At 23.7% G+C, this 24,003-nt stretch overlaps 3 protein-coding genes and 1 long non-coding RNA gene across 10 annotated transcripts in view; 2 read left to right on the top strand and 2 right to left on the bottom strand.

The window, feature by feature from the left end:
- LOC100866592 (KICSTOR complex protein SZT2) overlaps positions 1 to 3,994 on the bottom strand; it is a 93,326-nt gene extending 89,332 nt beyond the window's left edge. The window contains exons 1-2 of one of the 2 annotated variants that reach the window (XM_086914576.1): positions 3,746 to 3,994; positions 2,536 to 2,653 (exon numbers count right to left, since the gene is read on the bottom strand). In XM_086914576.1, coding sequence (XP_086770702.1) covers positions 2,536 to 2,556 — 21 coding nt within the window. In that variant the 5' untranslated portion in view covers positions 2,557 to 2,653; positions 3,746 to 3,994. Of the gene's footprint in view, positions 1 to 2,535; positions 2,654 to 2,787; positions 2,928 to 3,745 lie in introns of those variants that run through there. The other variant, XM_086914577.1, reaches the window with a different exon arrangement.
- Positions 3,995 to 4,694: 700 nt separating this feature from the next.
- LOC100866711 (uncharacterized protein C9orf85 homolog) lies at positions 4,695 to 6,406 on the top strand. Of its 6 annotated transcripts, none has more exons than XM_086914572.1 (3): positions 4,695 to 4,941; positions 5,589 to 6,043; positions 6,124 to 6,406. In XM_086914572.1, exons 2-3 carry the CDS (start codon positions 5,617 to 5,619, stop codon positions 6,321 to 6,323), a joined length of 627 nt encoding a protein of 208 aa, XP_086770698.1. In that variant the 5' UTR covers positions 4,695 to 4,941; positions 5,589 to 5,616; the 3' UTR covers positions 6,324 to 6,406. The 6 variants fall into 6 exon arrangements, with proteins under 6 accessions (XP_086770698.1, XP_031775589.1, XP_086770699.1 ...); XM_031919729.2 differs by having other exon boundaries at positions 4,936 to 5,369; XM_086914573.1 differs by lacking the exon at positions 4,695 to 4,941 and adding an exon at positions 5,075 to 5,245.
- Positions 6,407 to 8,707: 2,301 nt separating this feature from the next.
- Bin1 (histone deacetylase complex subunit SAP18) lies at positions 8,708 to 10,504 on the top strand. The gene is made up of 4 exons (XM_003698292.4): positions 8,708 to 9,458; positions 9,597 to 9,703; positions 9,818 to 10,012; positions 10,087 to 10,504. The coding sequence occupies exons 1-4, from the start codon at positions 9,387 to 9,389 to the stop codon at positions 10,172 to 10,174; spliced, it is 462 nt and encodes a 153-aa protein (XP_003698340.1). The 5' UTR covers positions 8,708 to 9,386; the 3' UTR covers positions 10,175 to 10,504.
- A 2,412-nt stretch (positions 10,505 to 12,916) lies between these two features.
- On the bottom strand, positions 12,917 to 15,823 carry LOC147656517 (uncharacterized). The gene is made up of 2 exons (XR_015294239.1): positions 15,643 to 15,823; positions 12,917 to 15,551 (listed from the first exon to the last, which is right to left on the bottom strand). It is a non-coding gene; the product is annotated as an uncharacterized LOC147656517 (long non-coding RNA).
- Positions 15,824 to 24,003: the final 8,180 nt, after the last annotated feature.

Below are 24,003 nucleotides of genomic sequence, written 5' to 3'. Positions count from 1 at the left end.
TTTTTTATTAATATAAATAAAATTTATTATAAATTAATAAATTAATAAATTTTTTGCTAAATTAATATATTTTCTATTAATATAAACATATCATGATGTTAGACAACTACAATATATGAAACAGCCGAATTAATTAAAAAGCTGTTTCTTATTGAATAAATTACAATGATATAATATTATAAACTAATATTAATAAAATATTATTTGAGAAAAGCAAATCTTAATCCATATGAAGTTTAGATATTATATATTTCATAGATATTTCATAATTATCATATTAATATTTATACAAGTTATAATAATAGTTGTCAATTTTTATTGCTTGTTTGGTAATATTAATCATTCTAATGCTAATTTTTTAGTTTCTTTCAAATCGAAGAATATCTAAAATTCATCCATAATATCTATCCATATCTCTCGTTATGGATAAATACTATTATGATAATATTAATTTATGATCAAATACAAAATCAAATATTTTTCACTATGCAGCATGATAAAAACATATTTAAGAAAAATTTTATAGTAATCATTTTTTTTTTCAAATATTTTAAAAATTAAAATCGATTATATATAAAAAAAAATTATTCAAAATATTATTCTCTAAAAAATTCAATATTAAATATCCAAAAATTCAGAATCAATGAAATTATTTTTCAAATAATCAAAAAAAATAAAAGAAAAATTGATAACATAAAAATTATATTCGTTTTTTCAAATTTTTATAAAATTAATGCATCAAATAACTTAAATTTGAATTTAATTTAATTTTATTTTATTTTATTTTATTTTATTTAATTTTTATACATTTTTCATTTTTATATCTAAAAATTTAAAACAGAAATAAAAATAAAAACATTTAATTAGGATTTATTTATTTCTTTATTTAAAGGAATATTTTCATGCTCAACAATTATTGTATGAATAATAAATCCTGATTTCTCTTGAATCATAATTTTGTCTGTAATTTTTTTTGCATTATATATTATATAAATTATATAAATTATATATTATATAAATGGATAAATAATATTTAATAAATTAATTATATTAATATTATTATTTTTATTATTATCAATATATATTTATATTTACATTATTATATAAATTAATTATTTCCAATAATTAAAAATATAATAATTATTTATGCATATAATAATAATCCATCTTTATCTTATCTAATAATAATAATAAAATAATATTATATTTTAAAATATATCTAAATATACATATATATATATATTTTATATCTAAGAAATGAAAAAATACATTTTTTTTAAATAATGTGAACTAATAGATTATTTTCGTGTAGAGAATTCCATATTAATTCTAATTTTTTTATATTTATAATCAATTAAAAAATTCTATAAAATTTCTTATTATAATAAGTATATATATTATCAAATGATTTTAAAAATATCACAATAATATATTATCAAGTGATTTTAAAAATATCGCAATAATATATTATATATCATATATATAAAATTGAAAAAATAAAAAAAATTAATGTTAAAAAAGAATTAGAAAAAAAATCTTAATTTCACAAAAAATGCTCAAACTGTTATAAAAGATTAAAAATTTGGAATTCATTCACTTATCATATATTTATATTGATTATTTATATTTTTAGTGATAATATAATTACATCATAATTTTAAAAATTAAAATTTTATTACTATAATAAACCATAGTTATCACACATTTTGTTATCTTAACAGTGCAAAATAATATTGCATTGAGATCGAAATACATTATAATGAGTATTGTTTTGAATTGAATTAAGAATATAAAATTTTAATTCAATATAACTAATCTTTTCATTGAAACTAATTAGCATTATTTTTTTTTTTTACTTTTTTTATTTTTTTTTTCTTTTCACTATTTATTGTATTAAAATAATATTTAAAATAGCTAATAATAATTAATAAAATTTAATAATTTGAAATAATTTTTTTTGGAAAAATTAATGCATCAAATGATTTAAATATTTTGAAAAAATATATACATATGTGTTTTTATCTCCAGAATATTTATATATTTATAAATCAGTTTTTTTATGCTTTTAAAAGATATATAACAATAATATAAATTTTTATATTTTTATATTTTTAGTACTATATATAATATATTTTATTACTTTACTGACATAAGTTAAGTTCATTCAGTTTCAATTTAAAATTTCATTATATTTTCAAGATTTTTAATATAAAATAAGTCTTAGTCACTGCAACATTGATATTATAGATTATTATAGATTATTATTTAATATTAAATATTTATGTAAGAATTTTATCAAGTTTTAATATATAAATAAGTACTTATATTTTTAATTTTGAATAACGTTATATGAAATATATAATGAAATGATATGCTACATAATACATTTACTAATTTTAAATTTAACATTTATATAAACTGAAAAAAACTTCCATTTAAACATATCATAGTATAAAATAAATTAAATTATGAAAACTAATATTATAAGAGCAATCTTTAATATAAAATGTACATGCATATACAATATACAATTACCTCATTTCTTGTAGAAGACATGATGTTCACTGTTATGTATTTATATACCAATCATTATTGATAGAAAATATAAATTTCTTCATAGATATATTGCACCAATGCCACATAGAAAATTCATCTTCACAAAATCAAATATATTAATATACTACTAATATTATTTTTATAATTGTTAAAAAATTATATTAAAAACTTATTAATTTGAATTAGTTAAATAGATAATATAACCTCAAATATTAAATAAATCAATATAACCTGAACAAAATGTAAAATAAATTCATTATATTATCAATATATTCATTATTATTAATTTGATATTAATATGACTATCATTCACTTTATAATTAAAATCTAAATAATTGTTTCAACCTAGATAACATTATACAAATCAAGAAATACATATGTATAATGTATTTTTAAAAATACACTACACCATATTGGAATGTTGACAATATTATAATCAATTTGTGCATAAATGTTGATAAGAAATAATTTAACTTTTTAAAAATTAAATAATATAATAAACATAATTATTTTTAATTTTTTTATAAAAAAATATACACAATAAATATTATGATACTGTAATTATATATTATATCAATAAAAATATTTAATTTTATTACAATTTCGAATATAAATTCAAATTTATTAAAATTAAAAAATAAAATAATATTTAACGATATTAAAACTAAGAATAAAAGCATTATATTTAAATAAAGAAACTGTAAATAAAAATATAAGTAAATATTTCAAATATTTCTTAAATGAAATATATATTTTATAATGTTTACAGATTTGCATACAAATATATATAGAACATAATATTGCAAATTCTAATCTGCTTTGTTAATATCAAATAACATTTAAAAAAATATAAAAAAACTTGATACTTTAAATATAATAATATAATTTTTAGGTTAGAAAATCTCATTTTAAATATAAAATAGATAGAAAAAATAGAAGAATATTCTTTAAAATTATGAATGAAAATTAATTTTTTTAATTCAACTAAAATATGGATTATTTTTAAAAATGAAATTTACGATTAAAAAATACTATATTTTATTACTATATTTTACATTTCTTAATATCTTGATTTCATAAAAATTTATAAAAATTATTATATTTGAATAATATAGATTATAATAAATTAAAAAATAAATTATTTAAAAAAATTTTGTCCAATTGAATTTATTTAAATAAAAAAACTTACTATTATATACACAGTGTTCCATTTTAATTTCCCATAGGAAAATAACGAGATATTAAGGGAAATAAATCATCCTGTCACTTATTTGATTTTTCATTAAACAATCATTAAACAAAGCAAAATTATGATTTCTTAATTTTTAATTTGAAACTTATATTTTTTAATCCATATGATTGTAATCAGTATTAAAATACTATTTAAACATTTGTATTTTTCCGAAATACAAATCTTCAAAATTAATGTGTTGCTGACATTATTTATCCGATGTATGTAAATCATATAGCGATTGTAAGATCAAACTTATGTATACCATAAAAATACAAAACAAGATCCTAAATATAGAAATATAAATTCACAATATAGAAATATCTCTAAATAGCATTTCATAAAAGCATCAAATGCATTTACATTTGGTACAATGGAAAATAATACTTTTTTTTATAAATGATTTATGTTTGTCTCAAACGCATTTAAATATAATCTACTTTAGCAATAAATAATTTGCAAACAATTTTAATCAAGTCTAATAATAATACAATAAATGCCTTTTATTAACATTAATAATTCATTTTATTCGAAAATCAAAGATTCAAAAGATCAAATGGTGGCGAATATTAATTTTAAATAACTACAAAAAACGATGAAAAATGTAACAAAATCTAAAATAATGATGATAATATTTATATTAAATGTAAAAAAAAAAAAGTGAAAATATAGAAAACTTTTTCTATTTTTAACTTTTTTAAAATGATTATTTTTCATATTTTTTTAATATGACACGAATATATTCAATAAATCATATTAAAAAAATTTATTTATTTATGAAACTATATACTTGCTGGAATTTATGATACAATATATTATTCTCAAGTATAATATAAATTATAATAAATACAGTAATAATATAATAATATATAATAATAAATATAATAATATAATATTAATATGCTCTAGTAATTCTTTGTTTCTCATACATATTTTTGTTATGTTTTCATATCCGTGAGATATCTTTTGGAGAGTTAATTCTTAAAATCAAAACACACAAATATATAATAACAAAATTGTTATATAAAAATATCGATTATTTATTAATTTAATTATTAATTTATAATTTATTTATAAGCAATTTATATTAGATAAGAGATAAATAGAGTTTGACAACACGATACAATAGTATAATGGAGAGCTATTTCACTCTTGTAATTTTAACTTTTAATACAAACTTATAATTTAATAATTTTTAAAAATTATTATTTTTTTTTTAATTATTTATATAAACTTACTTTATATTAATGGAAATTCTATAATAAAGATTTTTTTTAACCAATAGTTATGAAATATTCTAGTAATTTTTAGCAAAACATATACATAATATTCATGATTATAATTTATCGTTTCGTTATATTTAATTAAATTGTGTGATATTTTTTATTATTCATTATTATTATAAATATTAGTGCTCTTTAGTATCTGCATGAACCTATATTTTTGAATCTATATATTGTATGAATTTTTACTATCGATATGAATCTTGAATTGTATCTCCATGAATATGAAGAAATATAGAAATTTTACTATATATATAAAAATATACTTATCGTTAAATGTCATCGCAAACTATTTTGAGGTTACATTTATCAATAATATAACAAAATTATATTATGTTAAAGTAAAAAAAATATTAATATAGTTTATATGAATTGTATATATATCTAAAAATTGTATATTAATAAATATAGTAAAATTATAATGACTTATGAATTGTATTATATGTTAAAATATTTTAATATTATATCATTACTTAAGATATAAAAACTTTAAAAACTAATAGCAATATATTTTATAGATTGAAAATTATTTAAACGAGTAAAAATATGAGTACGCAAAAAGGAAATTCCAATCGATCAAGACCACAAAAATATCAAAACCAAATTGCTTTTAAAAATGATTTACATGATAAATCAAATAAAACAAAATGTATTAATAGCATTCAAGTTACACATGTATGTGAAAGATGTAAAAAAATAATTGAGTGGAAAATTAAATATAAAAAATATAAACCATTAAAAACAGCTGCAAAGTGTATCAAATGTGAACAGAAAACAATAAAACATGCTTATCATAATATGTGTTTAACTTGTGCTACACAATATAATGTATGTCCAAAATGTGGTAATGAAGGTAATATTGTTAATGAAGAACCTAATAAAGCAGAAATTATGAAATTAGATACACAATTGCAGAATCTACTTAAAAGACTATCTGAACGAAAACGAAGAACATTCATGCGCTATATAAATTGTAATGATGTTTGAATTATAATATTGTACTTATATAGATTATGTATATTATGTATATATATATATTGATATTATTTTCAGCTATAAATAAAAAAGATAAATGTAACAACGTAAAAAAAAATGAAGAAGATATAAATGAAGAAAAAGAGCAAAAAAATACAAATAATTTTACATCTAAAGAAGATTTATTACTAAAATTGAAATCTTTAATGATTAAAGAAGTAGATAATGATAACTTTGACATTAATAATGAATTTGATTCAGATTCAGACTCAAACTGATTTATGTAAAAAATATTTTATGTAAATCATATTCATATAATTATTTTTAATAAATTATTGCAATTGCATTGATAATTTTGTAATATAATTGTATGTTTATTAAACTAGTTAATTTTATTTTGATATAATTTTAAAATTTCAAAAAATAAAAAAATAAAAGTATATTTTATAGTTAATAAATATTAGATAATATAAATTTCATATATATATATATATATATATATATATATATATATATATATATATATATATATTATATAATTATAAAAAGACATGCTTATAAAAGTTATTTAGTTTAAAGAAATGCAATACTATAAATGATATTAATAGTTTTATTACAGATAAATATATAGGGATATTATATGGTGATAGTATGATAAAATAATATAATTTTATTTCTATCACACTATTGTCTTACTTTGTCTCCATTTCAATGCTCATAATAAATAAATCTTAATATTCCTGACTAATTTTTGCATTTATTTTGACTTCTCAAAATTGATGTTTCAAAAGCGATATGATTTCATAAATATATTAATATCTTAATAGCATAAAGAAATATGTATGGAATATAATAAAATGCGATAATGTACATTGCCGCATATTAGTTCACAAATATTGAATTTAATGGTATAGTGCTAAAAATTTTTTGCAAGTAAAAATTAAAATTGATTACCAATTATATAATATAGGAAAAAATTATTCAAAATTATGACTTTAATAATATATTAGAATATGTTATTAAGTTTTATAATATATATTATATATTATATATATTATAAGTTTAATTTATGTTGAGTTTACAATGTGTGAAAATTATTTATTAATCTTGTCTCACATTCAAGAAAAAAATGTTTATGTGAAGAATTTCATTATAATTCATTGGTACTTTATTGATAGTAACATACTTTGGTAGTAATATTTGTATTATTATTAAATATATCTTAAAGATATTAGTTTAGCACAAGTAATGATTTTTAGAACAAGTATATCTTTAAATATATATCAGAATTTTTTTAAATTCTGATTGAAAAAGATTGATATATTCTTTATACATCATGAATATATAATCAAATTTATATAATGCAGCAGATTTATATAGAAAATAACATACAAATGCTATCCATATGCATCATTAAAATGGAGCATAACCATTTAAAAATCATAGTATTATAGATTATTGAATCATCTTGGCATCAATTATCTTTAATTACAATGAAAATTATATATATTATATATGTAAAATAAACATGTACTATTTAAAAAAAATTAAAACAATTTTGGTTTTTTCTAGAAAATAGCTTTAAAGATTTTAAGTATTGTAATTTTTAATTGATTCAAAATCAATTTTGAATCAGATCAACTTTTATTTGAAACATTTTTTTATTACATTACTGAAAATGCTTTAAAAGTTATTATACCATTTTGCTGAGATAATTATGATCAAACAATGAATATTTATTTTGTTAAGAAATGATTTATCACATAACAATATATAATACGTTTATTAAAATATTTTAAAATATGTAAAAAAATATATAACATTATTTAAATATATAACACTATTTCAGTAATTGTTTTTTACATTATTTTTTTATTGAGTACTTATTATATGAAATCATAAATATTAAATATGAAATATGAAAATGTACTTTAAAAAAAAATTTTTTAAATTAATAATTAATATTAAAAATTAATCTTAAGAAATAGAATAAATAATGAACCAAAAAAAATTAAATTACAAAAAAATATAGATATATATAGAGATTAAACAAATATTTTCAACAAATTAATTTTTCCACATAAAAAAAATTTATTAATAAAAATATAAAAAAAGTTATAATAATATAATGCAAATTATAATAAATAATAAATGATGATAATAAAATATTTATTTTTTATATAAATTTGTTTAGTTTATTTTGTATTGTTTATGTGTTATAATTATTTTTTTATTTACTATTTTTTATGTTTAAATAAAATTTAAAAAAATTTAATGAATTAATTTAAAAAATATTTGATTTATAAAAAAATTATAAATTTAAATTAATTAATTAAATTATCAAAAAAAAATTCAATTAAGTATTAATATTAAATGTATGAAAATAAATGTTAATACATGAAAAAATTAACAAAAATCTATTATTATTAGAAAATTTTATTATTAGAAAATTATTATGATTAGAAAATGTTTTGCTTGAAAATACACCCAAATTTTTCGCACATTCAATCATTCAAGGATACAATTGTTACTAAAAGTAATTATAATTTTCGATAATAAAAGGATTATAATTGAAAATCACTTTTCGTTATTTTATTAATAAAATAAATCCGTCTAATTTCTTTGTCAATTCTTAGTATGTAAAATCAATCTATATATCTCATTTCACCTATGTAAAACGATTGAATCAAATCCAAAAACTCAGAAAATCAGAATTCAAGCAAGCAACATCTAGAAATACATTAGAATCCATACTCATTGCATATAGCATGATCTTAGAATATAATTATAATTTAATTTATAGTCTCCAAAAATTAGTTCGTAAGCACGAAATGATGTTTTGATTTAAATATTAGATATTGTAACTTTTGAACTGAATGAATTTCAAAAAATAAATTTTAAATTATTGCAATTTTGAATGTATCAAACTAAAATTGAATTTTATTAATTAAAATTGTAATTTTATGTAATATTATTAAATGTTATAATGTAAATTATTATAATTTAAATTATTATTAAATTATTATGAATATAATATATAATATTATTTAAATGAAATATATTCATAAAAAATATATATTATAAGATATTTGTTACATTGATTTGTAATTGTATTAAATTTTTATACCTAAATATAATATTTAATCTATGATTAATGCGTTTATATAATTAAATATGTACAATATATGTAATTCATTTTCTCAGTAGAGGGCATTGTAAGCAATTGTATATGAAGCATATACAAGTATAATATAGAATTTCAAAGATTTATCGTTTATTTAAAAGTATATAATTATAATTGCTGTTACTTGTGTTCTAATAAAATAATTTTTATAATAAATATGACATCAGCAATAGAATCTATGGTTGTAGATGAAAAGCAATTACCAGAAAAGCCGATAGATAGAGAAAAAGTAAGAAGAAACATTAAAAATTTTCTAGAAATATCGATAAAGAATTAATACTTTTAAATTTTAAAAAGATTAATTACTTAATTTTTGTTATTAATATATTTGCATATTCTTATATATATTTTTCTAATAAATTTTTAGACATGTCCCCTTTTATTGAGAGTATTTTGCAATACAGGCAGACATCATAATATAATGGAATACAGTAGAGGAAATGTTCCTTCAAATGAATTACAAATATATACATGGTAAAATGTTTTATATTTAAATATTTATAACATTATATTTATTTTCATTTTATAATTTATATAGAAATAAAACGAACATTTAGAATTTTCAAGTAATATTTATTCAACATATAGGATGGATGCAACTTTAAGAGAAATTACAGGATTAGTTAAAGAAGTAAATCCAGATGCTAGAAGTAAAGGAACATATTTTGATTTTTCATTAGTAACACCAGAATTACGAAATTCTGGATATCGTATGCGAGAAATTGGTGTGACTTGCTCAGGACAAAAAGGTGCAGATGATAATAAAACACTTGCCCAAGCAAGGTATGTAAATTTATTTTTTTTAATTAAAGTTAATGCAAGACTAAAAATTTTAATTTTTAACATTTTAATTATAGGTTTACAATTGGTGATTATTTAGATATATCAATAACACCACCAAATCGACAACCAGCAATTAGACGTGGTGCATTACGTCAATATTGATTTAAGTAATAAATATTTTTATTTTTTGTAAGTTATATTAATTTCTTAGTTTTCTATTAATAAAGAATATGTAATACTATAAAATTATTATGTAACATAATTTATTTTTTTTATTTTAAGAAAGTTTATTGTTCATTTTTATTAAATATTTTATTTAATAATAATTTTTATTAAATATTAATTAATTTATTAAATATTTTACTATTTAAGTAAATTAATTATATTTACTAAAAAATTAATTTGAAATATTAAATAAAATTGAGATTTAATAAATATTGATATAATTTTTGTAACAAAAATATTTTTAAATAAATTAAATTAAATATAAAATTGTTATTTATATATGTATATTTTAAAATATATTCAAACAGAATGCATTGATGCATTATTGATGCACTAATCAAAAAGTTATAATACTTGAAATTTCATAGAAATGTTAATTGTATTAATTTTGTCCAAAAATTTTAGGTAAAAGTTAAATATTTTTATAAACAATTTAATTTAATATTAAGATTTTATAGAAAAAAAAATAATTTGTTTTATAATATATATATAATATAATGTTATAATATATAATATATAGAATGAAATACATAAATTGTAATAAAGTTGTTTTTTCAATATTTTAAATTCTAATATATGTTTTGTTTTTTAAATTAAATAATTTATAGAAATTAATTATAAAGAATGTAATATTTTTGGATTTTCTTTGAGATTTAAAAAAATTATTCCATTTTTTAAAAAATATATATGATATTAAAATATTAAATATAAATATAAATATAATGAAATATAAATATTAATCTTATGTGATATAAAATATATAATCTAATATTCATTATTTTGATATTTTTAATATTTATTTTATTCAATTTTAAAACAATTATATATTATCAGTTAAAAATGAAAAAATGTGTACAATATATGACCAAAATATGAAATTAAAATTTATGATAGACAAAAATTTATTAATAAAAATTAATAAAATTATTAATTTTAATTTTAAGCTAGTTAAGTTAACAAAATCAATGATGGAAATAATTTATATGTTTTATAATTTTTAATATTATTAATTTCTGATTTCTAATCAACTTTTTTTTTTGTTCAAATTTTCAATGAAATATTGAAATTGCAAGATTGGCTAATGTTGATAATAAATGTTGTGTTGATAATAAATCAATTTCAACTCTATCATATTTTTATTAAGAATACTGCATTGATTAGATATTATTCCATTAAAAGATAGTTTTTTCAATATCTTAATTTAATCTTTTGTTAATGTTATAAATAATGATAAATATCTATGTAAGAATTATTGAATTGATTTAATGTAAAATATGATTTCAATCTTGTAAGAATTTTTTTAACATTTTTCGTATTTTTATTCTAAAATTTAAAGATTTGAATGAAATTTAAATAAATTTTAATCCAATTATTTAATAAAATTATTTAATTAAATTATAAATATATTTTGCATGTACATATTAATAATTTATATATTATATAATATCTTATTACATAATATCATATTATTTTTTATTATACTGATTGTATGGCAAATATTAAATTCTGATCTTAACACTATTAAAAATTTAAAATCTTATTGTGTCAATAATAATTTATGATTAAAAGGAATCAGAAATTAATAATGCTGCAAAACAGAATTAATTTGAACAAAGATGATAGAAGAAATTTTAAATAATTACGTCTCTAGATATAAATAATCAAAAATGATAGAAAATTGACTAAATATTATATATAAATACTAAATATAAACATAAATATTAAAATTATATTACATAACATTATATATTAAAATTACATTGAATATATTTATATTATATTTTTATAATTTGTATATTTTTTATATTTTTATAAAATATAATTCTAAGAAACTTTTTCTTTAAATTTATGAAGAAAAAAATATTTGTTGTTTATTTTTTTTTTACATATCATATAATAAACTTTTTCCATTTTTGTTTCATTTTCATGAAAATTATAAAAATTATGAAATATGAATAAATACTATTTATATAAAATGACAAAATTCTATAATAATAAGCAAAATCTTTTTTTGTAAATATTTTGAAAATTAAAAGATGGTTATAATATATTTTTTTATAATTCTCTATAACATTTCAAAATTCTTAAAATCAATGAAATAGATAATATAAAAATAAATATATAAATAATAATATTTACATATATTATAATAATAGTATAATAATATGTTATAATATAAATATAATAATATTATAAATAATAAATATAAAATCAAAAATATTAATTTTTAGTGTTTCATCATACTATATTAAAAAAAATTTCTAATCAAAATCAAAGAACAAAAAACATTTTTCAAAAAATAGCAAAATACTGAAATTCTAGAAATTGATGTTATTCTCTAAAAAAGATTTTTTGTTGATTAAAAATTGTTCCATGAATTATTAATTTTTGTTTAAATATTAAAATCCGAATTTTTGATTTAAATAAATTTATTTGTAAAATAATGTACTTTTATGTTTATAAAAGACTGTACATGGACCTTTATTTTTTATCAAAAAAATTTTGAAAAATTTTAATATCGCAATTTATAATCATAAAAAACTGATTAAAATAGAATTGTCGGCAAAGTAAGAGATTAAATTGTTTAAATCAATTATGATATAAACTAATATTTCAAATTGCTATTAAATCTATAAGAAATCATTCGATCAATTAATGGAATAATTAATTAAGTTTAAATATGTTATTTCATAATTTTATTAACGCTAAAAAATTTTTTGTCCTCGTGAATATTTATAATATAGAAATAAATGAAGTTATTTAAGAGTATTTATTTATTATTTATGATCTTCTTAGATTTCGATATCCATGAAATATATCATTAAAGTCGTTATTTTAAATAACATTTCATGTTATTGTTTGATTTTAGTTTTTAAAATATTTACAAAAAACTTTTTTTAAATTTACATTATAAATACATTCATTCTGATGTGAATTAATGGTCATCTAATGATGATTATATTTCTATGTAATCTAATCCAAACAATAAAGAAAAAAATTAATGAATTATAGATTAATTAGATTAGATAGTCAGGTTAAATTTAATTGATTTATAATATATATTGCTTAATGGCAATATATATTTCTTTATAATATTTTTTCAATATGTTTCTTAACTATTAACAATCTTATCATTTGTGCAATTAATTTATCATTTAAATTTAATAATTTTATTGCATATTATATGTATATTTTCGCAAATTATTGACAAAACATGATTCGGAATATATATTAAATATCCAAATATAAGCAATAATATTTTTGAAGTAGAATTAATTATTTAGTTTATACTTTATATTTTATTATCAAAAGTTTTTTGATAAATATTTTACAAACTAAACCGAGCCATGATAACATATATAGAAAAGAATTGTTCAGAATGATCTTGACAATATATTTCAAGATCATTAAAATCGACAGCTATATTTCTAAATAATTATAGTAAAGACTACCGTATTCGAGTTAATAAGGAGACAAAAGTGGCCGATTAGTGGAATTTTTGAATAATAGAATAATTAAGAAATGAACAAAATTGACAATTTTTTTCAACATCTAAAAGTCCCATATCTTTTTAAGCGTTAAATCATATTTTTTATAATAAGTAGCTGCGTAGAATTACATTCCCATTGCGCTTCAAATCATCGAATTGAAAATTTATACATGTGATAAATATCATTGCAAAATATACTAATGTTTCTTAATGTTTTTCTCAGATTTCGTTATTTTACATCATAAGAAAGATTGAAGATTCACATTGAAAAATAAAGAAGGAATCAATTATATTATGATATTTGCAAAACCAATTGCCATTTAAGAATCATACTTATAAAAAATGCATATCGTTCTCTATACTAATGAAACTCTATACTTTGGAATATATCTGGATAATTTGCATTTGATATTGCATTGAAAGAAAAAATATATATCAATATATACATTGATATACATCAATATTACCGATTATATAAATTATTATATTCACTGTGCGTATATATGCGAGTCGTTGTTCGTTTATCGTGCATATTTGAGCAATATATTTGAGAAACATAGAATTCAAATAATTAATACGAGTTAGCCTGCGAGATATGAGAGAAATTTGATCGTATAGTTTTGAATTCGAAAAATTAAAAAACTGAGAAACCAAGGAAAAACAATTATTAGATTTTTATTGCATTATCTGTTATCATGTGTGAAAAATTGTTCGAAACAACTGAGAAAAGAATTTGCCATCATTATCATGTTACAAATATGTGACTTTATACATTTGAATTATAATTTAAATTATCAAAATTCGTTTATTATATTTATCACATTTCATAATTTGTTCAATTTGAACTCATATTTTATTCGTATTTTAAGGGATTTGTCAATATATTCAAAAATAAAAAGTTTTTATCACTAACCATAGAGCAATGTATTTTTTTTACGAAATATGTTGCAGATGTCCATCATAGAAGAAAAAATACATCAAGTTCCACTATTCATCGATTGTTTCAAATCTTGATAAATTATATTTTGGAAAAGATTAAATTATGCGACATGTTTAAATATCTTCCAATTTTAAATTTCTTATATGCATTTATCTGTATGTGAATTGATTTTTCGATAATCACATATCTAAGGAAAATTAAAGAAGGAAATTTATATTTTGACGTTTGATCGCCTTTTTATATTGAAATATTAGGCGAATATAATGATTTTTATAATAAATATAAAGAATTTCTTATAAACAAAATTACTATTCTAATTTGTGATAAATAATAAGTATTTCATTTTTCAATATATATATATATCTTATTTTTTTTCCATTCCTAAACATTTATATATTACGTTTCTCAATTAAATTGATTTAACGTCATGGCAATTGAATCAGTGCAAAAAATGCTAGTGTTAAAACCCGGACTCGTGAAATGGTCGGGTCCTATTCTATTGTCAACAGTTCGAGTACCGGTCAAACAATTTAACACTAATTTATGAGAGGGTGTTCGTATGGTTTCCAGATCTTAGTTTGAACAGAGACCATAATAGCGACGAGCTGCTACTTCACGAGCTGCATTTGCGCGTCATGTGATGGACCACCATGGAAGTGAAAGCAAAGGTCCTGATTCCCACGCACTGCGGCATGACCCTGCGAAGACTCATTCTTCGAAACCACCCTTCGACACGATGATTGGTCCCTCTAATCCCTCTCTATGTGCATTTTTACGAAATGCAAGGATTGAAGGAAAAACCAAGACTCGCGGTTTGAGTAATCAAAATAGAGTCACAGAATACGAACGTCCAACAAGAGCCGCCATAGAACATAGTAGTCGAACTAGAACCGGCAGAGAAGACATTAGTCTAACGAGAGCTGTCATAGAAGATAGTAGTCGAAATAGAGCAGTCACAGAACACAGAAGTCGTACCAGAGCTGGCAGATAGTACTCGAATTAGAGAAGACAGATAGATCTCGGCGACGATACAGTTTATCAAAGAACAGTTAGAATCACACAGTTAGCCACAAAGGAGTTAAAGTATCACCATTCGTTCACTCAGAGCTGATAAGATAAACGATCATACAGTTCTTACAATAGTAGGTGCAGTAATAATAGTTTAGGCACTCGATTTGTACAATATTCAAAATCGTACCCGCTTGCGGCTTTATCAGCTAGTGTCGATAAGATGATTAAATATCACTAAATATTCGTTATCTGGATAAAACTCCGCAATTACAGAACAAAAGAAACATGTATTGTCATTGCATTTAATATTGACAGTCACTTGTGTCAAGATAAAAAAAGATTGTAAACTTGTATAAAGTAATGTTTATTGCATTATATTGTGCTGTCTTGAAATTTTTCTAACGAAATTAGAATCGATGTTTTTTGAATACTATTTGCATAAATTGAATAATATTAATAATTGAATATAATACTAATAATAAATTGAATAATAATGTAATAATAATATAGTAATAATATAGTTCGCGATTTCATGTATTAAAACTCATTTCACTTGAAACATGTATTGAAATTTATGTTGTTAACTCCAATCCGTTCGTGGAGCTACGGAATTTAATAACAAATGATTATTATAAAGTTCGTTATTAAGTACGTTGGGTTCATTAAATGTGATAAAGTCTCTGTGTAATTGACAATTCATAGTATCACAAAGTAGATAGATACAAGTTTGAAGAGTTCGCATGGTCTTGGTGATTCTTGTGTGACAATGATAATGACAATAACAATAACAATAACAATAGCAATAGCAATAACAATAGCCAGATAATTATGTTGATATAAAAATATTTGTTATAAATCTAATAGTTAATAGTTCAAAATCAAATTATTATTTTTAACTTTTTTGTAATATATATTTTTTATTCTTATATTTTTTATAAATTTTGTCTACTGCATTTTTACGAACGAGCAACTGGGTCAGCAGCTGTCCCAATTCTGGGAACTGGAAGGTGTGCCGTGTGGGGAGGTGGCACCGCACTCCTGCGAGATTCAGTTTTTGGAATCGGTGGGACGAGATCCGAGTGGACGCTACATAGTCCATATTCCCTTCACGGAAGACGTGCACAAACTCGCGCGCGATGGCAGAAAAAAGATTTCGCGGTCTGGAACTGACTCGCGAGTTCGCCGGAACTGCGTCACTAGTACATACAATTCATGCGAGGCTATAGGGCCTTGGACCATATGACCAAGGTCGACGCGAATATTCAACCTACCCAGGTCTACCTTTTATATGCCGCATCACTCAATCATCAAGACCGATAATACAACGACAAAGTTTCGCGTTGTTTTCGATGGCTCGGTGAAATCCTCGATATGTAGCAGGTCGGACCGACGATCCAGGAGGATCTTTTTTCAATCCTTATCCGTTTTAGAATGTACCGAGTTGTACTGAACGCGGACATCGAAAAGATGTTTAAACAAATATTGATCGCTCCTCATCAGCGGTCTCTGCAACGTATATTGTGGAGGGAGATCTCCAGGATCCGATCGAAACATACGAGCTGAATATGATGACATACGACACTGCCTCAGCTCCCTATCTGGCCATATGTGTGTTGCGGCAGGTAGGGTTGAACAACACCGCAAGCCATCTAGCGACTAGCGCGTCTATCCTCTGCGACTTCTACGTGGATGACCTCCTGACGGGTGGAAGAGGCAATCGTGCTCATGGGGAATCTGCAAGTGCTCTTACAGGCAGTAAGGTTTAATTTGCGAAAATAGGCTTCCAACGAACCCTCGATTGTCAAGAGCGCCACGGATGAGTCCATAGTTGTGGACCCTCAACACGAGAAGGATCCTCGTACTCTTGGTCTGCGCTGGGAATTAGTTCCAGACCAATTAATTGTTGAATTAAACAGCCCATTTGGTACCCGAATTACGAAGCGGATCATTCTCTCGAAAATCGCGAGAATATTTGATTCTTTTGGGTTGGTGGATCCCGCAGTACTCCCCGTGAAGCTACTGCTCTGGAAATTGGGAATGTCTTGGGACGAATCCGTGCCCCAAGACATTTATACGAAATTCAGGGATTACTTAGAAGCGATCAGATTCCTGAGACACATTCCTCAGTAGGCAATGGCCCCGCTGTGGAGCTGCATGCTTTTTGCGACGCTTCGGAGAAAGCATACGATGCTTGCGTTTACTTTCGCGTTGTAGACGTTTCAGGAAGCGCGGTTCATCTACTTTGTGCAAAATCATGCGTCGCTCCCCTCAAAACGATCAGTTTGCCACCCCTCGAGCTGTGTAGGGCCTTGCTACTGTCGGAGTTGATGGGGAAGGTCGCATTGGGTTCGAGAGCGAGATGTACTGGACTGACTTCACTATCACCTTCGCGTGGATCGAAGGTCATCCAGTCGCTGAAAGACATTTGTTGCAAAGCGCGTCACGCAGATCCAGGCGAGTTCGCGAGGTGAGTGGCGTCATGTGCCCACCGGAGACAACCCTGCAGACCTGCTATCGTGGAGGATGAGGTCATCCACTTTACAAGATTCGCGCTTTTGGTGGGATGGTCCCTCCTGGCTGTGACAGGGGCAGGACGAATGACCCCGTGCGCGCCTGATACCGAGGAGCTACCCGAGGAGCGCGTTCCAATCTGTCTGACCATCACAACTCAACCAGAGCCAAAGTTTGATATCTGTCACAGGTATTCAAACTACACGCGACTCAACCGAGTCATCGCGCATTGTATAAAATTCTATCGCACAGTCTGCACACGGTTTTCGACAACCGACATCAACCCCAACAGATTCGCACGACCACTCGGTTCCCTTCTCACTGGGGCAAAGATCGATCTCGCGGAGGGTGCTATCTTGGGATGGTTGCAGGCACATACGTTTGCCAGGAAGATCGCGGATTCGAAGTCGGGGAGGGGATTGGCGCGATCCAGCTCTCTAAGATGTTTGAGTTCCTTCCTCGATGAAAGGGGACTCCTTAGAGGGTGAGAGAAAAGTTGAAAGCGGACCTATCGTACAGTTATCAATATCCGGTCATACTACCAAAGGGGTACACCTAACCAAGCTTCTCTTGCGCGGTGAGCACGAGCGGCTGCTGCACGCCGGATGCGAGACAGTATTATCATCAATCCGCAGGCGTTACTGGCCTCTTTCAGCTAGAAGAATGATCAGAATCACACTGCGAGGTGTGATTCGAAATTGTGTGTGGTGCAGCCGAGCAAAACTCAGAACCACGGATTACTAGATGGGCCAGTTACCAGCAGTGAGAGTGAGTGTTCAAGCACTCTTTTTTAGTACGACAGTGGACTACGCCGGGCCATCAAGTAATGGGCCCGAAGTAAGTATATATCCAAGGCCTACCTGTGCGTCTTCGTGTGCCTGGCCACCAAGGCGGTTCACTTGGAGGCGACCACTGACCTCACCACGAAACTGCCTGAGCAGGTTCCTCGTGCGTCTGGGTCGATGTCGAGAGATCTGCTCAGACAACCAATTTTGTAAGCGCGTACAACGAGCTACGTCGGATCCGCGAGTTCCTCCACCAGAACGGGAAGTCGATCAGTCATCACGCGATCGCAAAAGATGTCGAATGACAATTTATGCCCCCACACGCACATTTTGATGGGCTATGGGAGAGTGTCGTTAAATCTGCCAAGAGACACTTTCTGCGGACAATTGGAGAGATGCCTGACATACGAGGAGTTTGCACCGTGCTGGATCAGGTCGAGGTCTGAAGTCTCGGCCACTACATCTGTTTTCCATCCTCTGTCTACATCCCAAGGATCTCAATCCCTTAACTCCAGGACATTTCCTCACGGGAAGTCTGTCTACCGACCTAATTCCACCTTGATGTCACTAACGTCAAGGTAAGCTGTCTGTCCAGGTTTCAGCTGCTGTAGGCAAAACAACAACACTTCTGGTGGAGATGGGAGCACGACTATCTGCACCAACTCCAACAACGGTCTAAGTAGAAGGATCCAGTATCTCTGACCTTTGGAGTGGGCACGATGATCGTGCTCAAGGACGAAAATCTGCCACCACAAAAATGGAGGCTAGGCCGCATAGTCAAGCTGCACCAGATGACGTGACGTGGGTAGTGTCAATGTAGACCAGCACTGGCACACTCACCAGATCAAAAAGCTGCGTTCTACCTGTAGATGACCCAGCCACGCCGAGCAGATCCGGACCAACTACAGGAGGAATTGAAAGCGAGCGGTTCAAGACGGACGGAATGATTGCGAGCATCATCGCGTAAATAGAAGATTCGGGAAAGTTTCGGACAAGGTCTCTCCCGCGACCATGCGGCGTGAACCTAAACAAAGAAAAACTGTAACTTGTGTCACACCACTATTAGAACAAGAAAACACCTGTAGCTCTTTGTTTAGGTTTACCAAAATGCTTTGACCATCGAAATTTTTAGACTTAACGACTACCCGCCCGCCCTTGACCTATATCGCGAATCGGGTGATGTCGCTGCCCAATAACATCACTGACATTTCTCCACTCATAATTGGGACACTCTCAATTAGCCAGGAAGAGGGTCAACCTGAGCCATTCTCTTCCTGGTTAATCGTTGATCAACTACTTGGGCAATGAATACTACCGTACAACCTTGTACGGGACATAGTTATTTTGTAATCGAACAATTTCGTGCTCCGACTGTCGGATGCGAGACCTGGTACAAAACTAGTTGGGACACAGCTCTCAAATAATCCCTCGCTCGACGTCAAAATAGTCCGCCACGCGACTATCATCAGCTCCGGCGAAATCAGCCACATTATCTCTATTTTCTAATCTATTATTTGTTGTATTTTTTATCTTATTATTTATTTGTTTTTTATGAATATGAAGAATTCTTATACCTTTCTTCGATACTTATTGTACTAATTTGAATTAGTAGATAATCGTTATTTAATCAGATTATTTTCGATAGAGTAGCCTTTGGTTAACAATATGACATATCGGATTTTCAGTTTCTATAACGGAATTAGAAGAATTTACCGTTTATTTTAGGACGACAGTAATCTTCGATTACTAATATTTTTTTCAATCGTTACTATGTCAATATTCAAGCGATATTCTAAACTTTTTTTGTAGAATAGTTAGTATAGTTAGACTTTTTTTGTGTATCAAACTATGTATCGTCCTATAAAGACTTCAATTTTTTATAAGTTTCCAATTCATATATTCTAAGTTTTCTTCGATAATATTGTCCCATATATATATATATATATATATATATTATATATATATATATATTATTTATATTCTTTAATTTTTAATCAATTTTTATCATTTGCAATTTAATATAATTAATCAAAAAATTATTAATCAGATTGTTATTAATTGCTGATTTTGCAAAATAAATCTGTCAATTTTTATATATATTATTTCATCATTAGATAAGTAAAATAAAGATAAAAATAATTAATAATAATTGGGTATTGAGCAATCTAATATATCTAACTTGCATATAGAAGTTCGATGGATTATTAAACTTAATTATTAAACTTACAATATTAGTAACTCATAGTTATTTTCAAGTTGCTAATTGTTATAGTTTGTTTGAACGGATATCTACTGATTTCTTTGGACATTGAATTTCCATGAATTGAATTTCTTTTCTTGGTAAGTATGTCGATCTATTGTTGTTCATGATTTGGAGCATTATATACTCTACATTAGTTGGATCGTACTGTTGTTTCGTATTACATTTTTATTTCATTTTTATAATAGAAGTTAATCATAAAAATAGATTTGAAGTAAATATATTTATTGAATTTTGTTAATCAGAAAATTAGAATTTCAAATTAACACGGAATACTAAGTTTATTAAAATTCAAATTCATTTTTCGATCTACAGACTATTCCAAAAATGAGAATTACGTACAAGAAGATTCTTAAAGTAATTTTAACATTTTGCTTTATAAAAACTTTCATTTTGGTTTTGTTAACAAGAAATATTAATTAATCATAGATTGCACAACTTAGTTAAACAATAACGTTATGTACATGTCATCGATCGAATTCGAACAAATAAATCCATGCAAAAGTAATATATGTCGAAGAAAATGTTAAATATAACAAATATTTTTTTTATCGAAAAATATTGAATTATTTTTATATTTTATATAATACATAAGATATTCATTTCACATATAATGAATAAACTAATTAGTTGTTATTTGTGTAAGAAATATAATAAATGGAATTTATTCGCTATTCAAAATGAGTAATACAAATTCATTTTACTGCGATCATAATCAGCTGATCACTTGTAATTTAATAATCTAATCTAATAAAATAGATCAATTCAATGATTAAAATATTTTTTTCTCTATGTAAGAGTTTTTAATAATTTGAATCCGTTCTTCCATTGCATCATTATGTTATTTTTTAAGTACAAAATCAAACTGGAAATAGATGTAAATTGATTTATTTTATAGAAAAACGCAAATAAATAAATATTCTGATTGAAATTATTTATAACTTCTAAATTAATTCATTTTTTATCTTTCTTACTTTAAAGATCTTTAATACTTTTTTTAAAGAAGTATTGGGTTATTCGAAAATTTCATTTTTTTCGTGACAATGAAACACATTTTTTTAATAGCATATATACATTTTATTTAACTACATATTGATCATTGTGATCTAATACATATTGCCATTTTTTAGATAGTAGCATGATTCCACGCTCGTAGAATTTCTTTGATCTGATCTTTATTTACAAAAAATTGATCAAAGTGGTTTTTGACATTCTCACTTGAAATAATCAAATTTAGAGAATAAAATTATCTTAATAGAATTTAAAAAATTCTATAAAGATCAAAACAAGTGATGATCCGAGAATGCCAGATCTAACTAATATGGTGCGGTAACATTTCTTATCTAAGCTGTAGCAATTTCTAGCGAGTCATTAAATTCGTATGAAGTCTAACATTATCGTGATGAAACACTACATCTTTCTTGTTAATTAATTCAAATCTTTTTTGTTTAATGGAATTGTTTAAATTATTCAATTGATTGTTGTATACTTCTGAATCGTGCAATTTCAGATAGAAGTTCAAAAAAAAAAAATTCTCTTGAAATTCCACCAAATAAAGAGCTTTTTTTGGTTTTCGAAGTGCTTTGCGTCGGCTCATTTCTATGTTCCATGATCGTTTAACGATTTTTTCGTTTATTATCATAAACGATCCAGTTACGATTCAGTTTAAAAATGAATATATATATTTTAAGATATAAGTATGAAATTAATTAAATTTTAAAATAATAACAATGATAAAAGTAAAATAAAAAAATAATTTACGTATCATTCAATTTTTTCATTAATATAATGATTCATTTACATGTATTAAATCTGTATAATTTCATTGATGCAGAATTAATGCATGTAAATTTTGTCTCAGATGTATCTACTTAGAATAAATTTTTTTAATTTTGCGATCGCAAATAATCTAAAAAACGTTTTAGATTATCAGATTATTATCAGATTTCGAATTAAGTATTCTATTTTCAAAACTCATATTATATTGTTTAATTTTGACTAATCGAAACATTTCATGATTGTTCTTGCTTTAAAAGATCCAGTATTGTTATAAATTTTTCGGTATGGTTTGATAAAGAAATTATTTATTAAATAATTATATATTATTAAAAATAAAGTATTTCAATGTTTCAAAATATAGTTATAATAGATTACATGACATTTAACATAAACGAATAATACGATTTTTAAGATAATTTAAAAGGATTATTATTAATATAAAATTATGTTCATATTAATAATAATTTATTTAAACAAAAAAAATTAACTTTCTTAATTGTGAAATTTATAAAACAAGAATAAAATATTTACAAAACATTTATTAAAAATTCTATTTTTACTGATGAATAATTATAAAAAAATCATAAATCATAAATAAAAAATTAAAACTAATAATAATATAGATAATTATATGTAAATTGTTAGTGCTTTTTGTTAATTATTATTAATATATAAAGCCGAGTAAAAATTTTTGTAAAGGAAAAAATTGCTTAAAATTACTTCAAGTATTTTTGGTTAAGCTTTTCCACATTTTGTTTTTTTTTTTGAGACATTATATATATATATATATCTTACGAAAAAAATATGCATATCATTTTCATTTGAACTTTTTACTTCTTTACTTCTTTATTTGTATTTTTATGTTATAAACTTAATATACTTGAACATATATTTCATTTGTATGTAATTGTATATTATATACAATTTATAAAGTAATGATTCTATGTAACATATGATGAAAAAAAAATTTTAATTGTAAAAAAGAAAAAA

Source organism: Apis florea, unplaced genomic scaffold, assembly GCF_048593485.1.
Source record: "Apis florea isolate Af1SG1 unplaced genomic scaffold, ASM4859348v1 contig_3696_pilon, whole genome shotgun sequence".
NCBI classification, from domain to species: domain Eukaryota; kingdom Metazoa; phylum Arthropoda; class Insecta; order Hymenoptera; family Apidae; genus Apis; species Apis florea.
The sequence above is the reverse complement of the archived record's forward strand: the minus strand, read 5'-3'. Positions and strand labels throughout refer to the sequence as shown.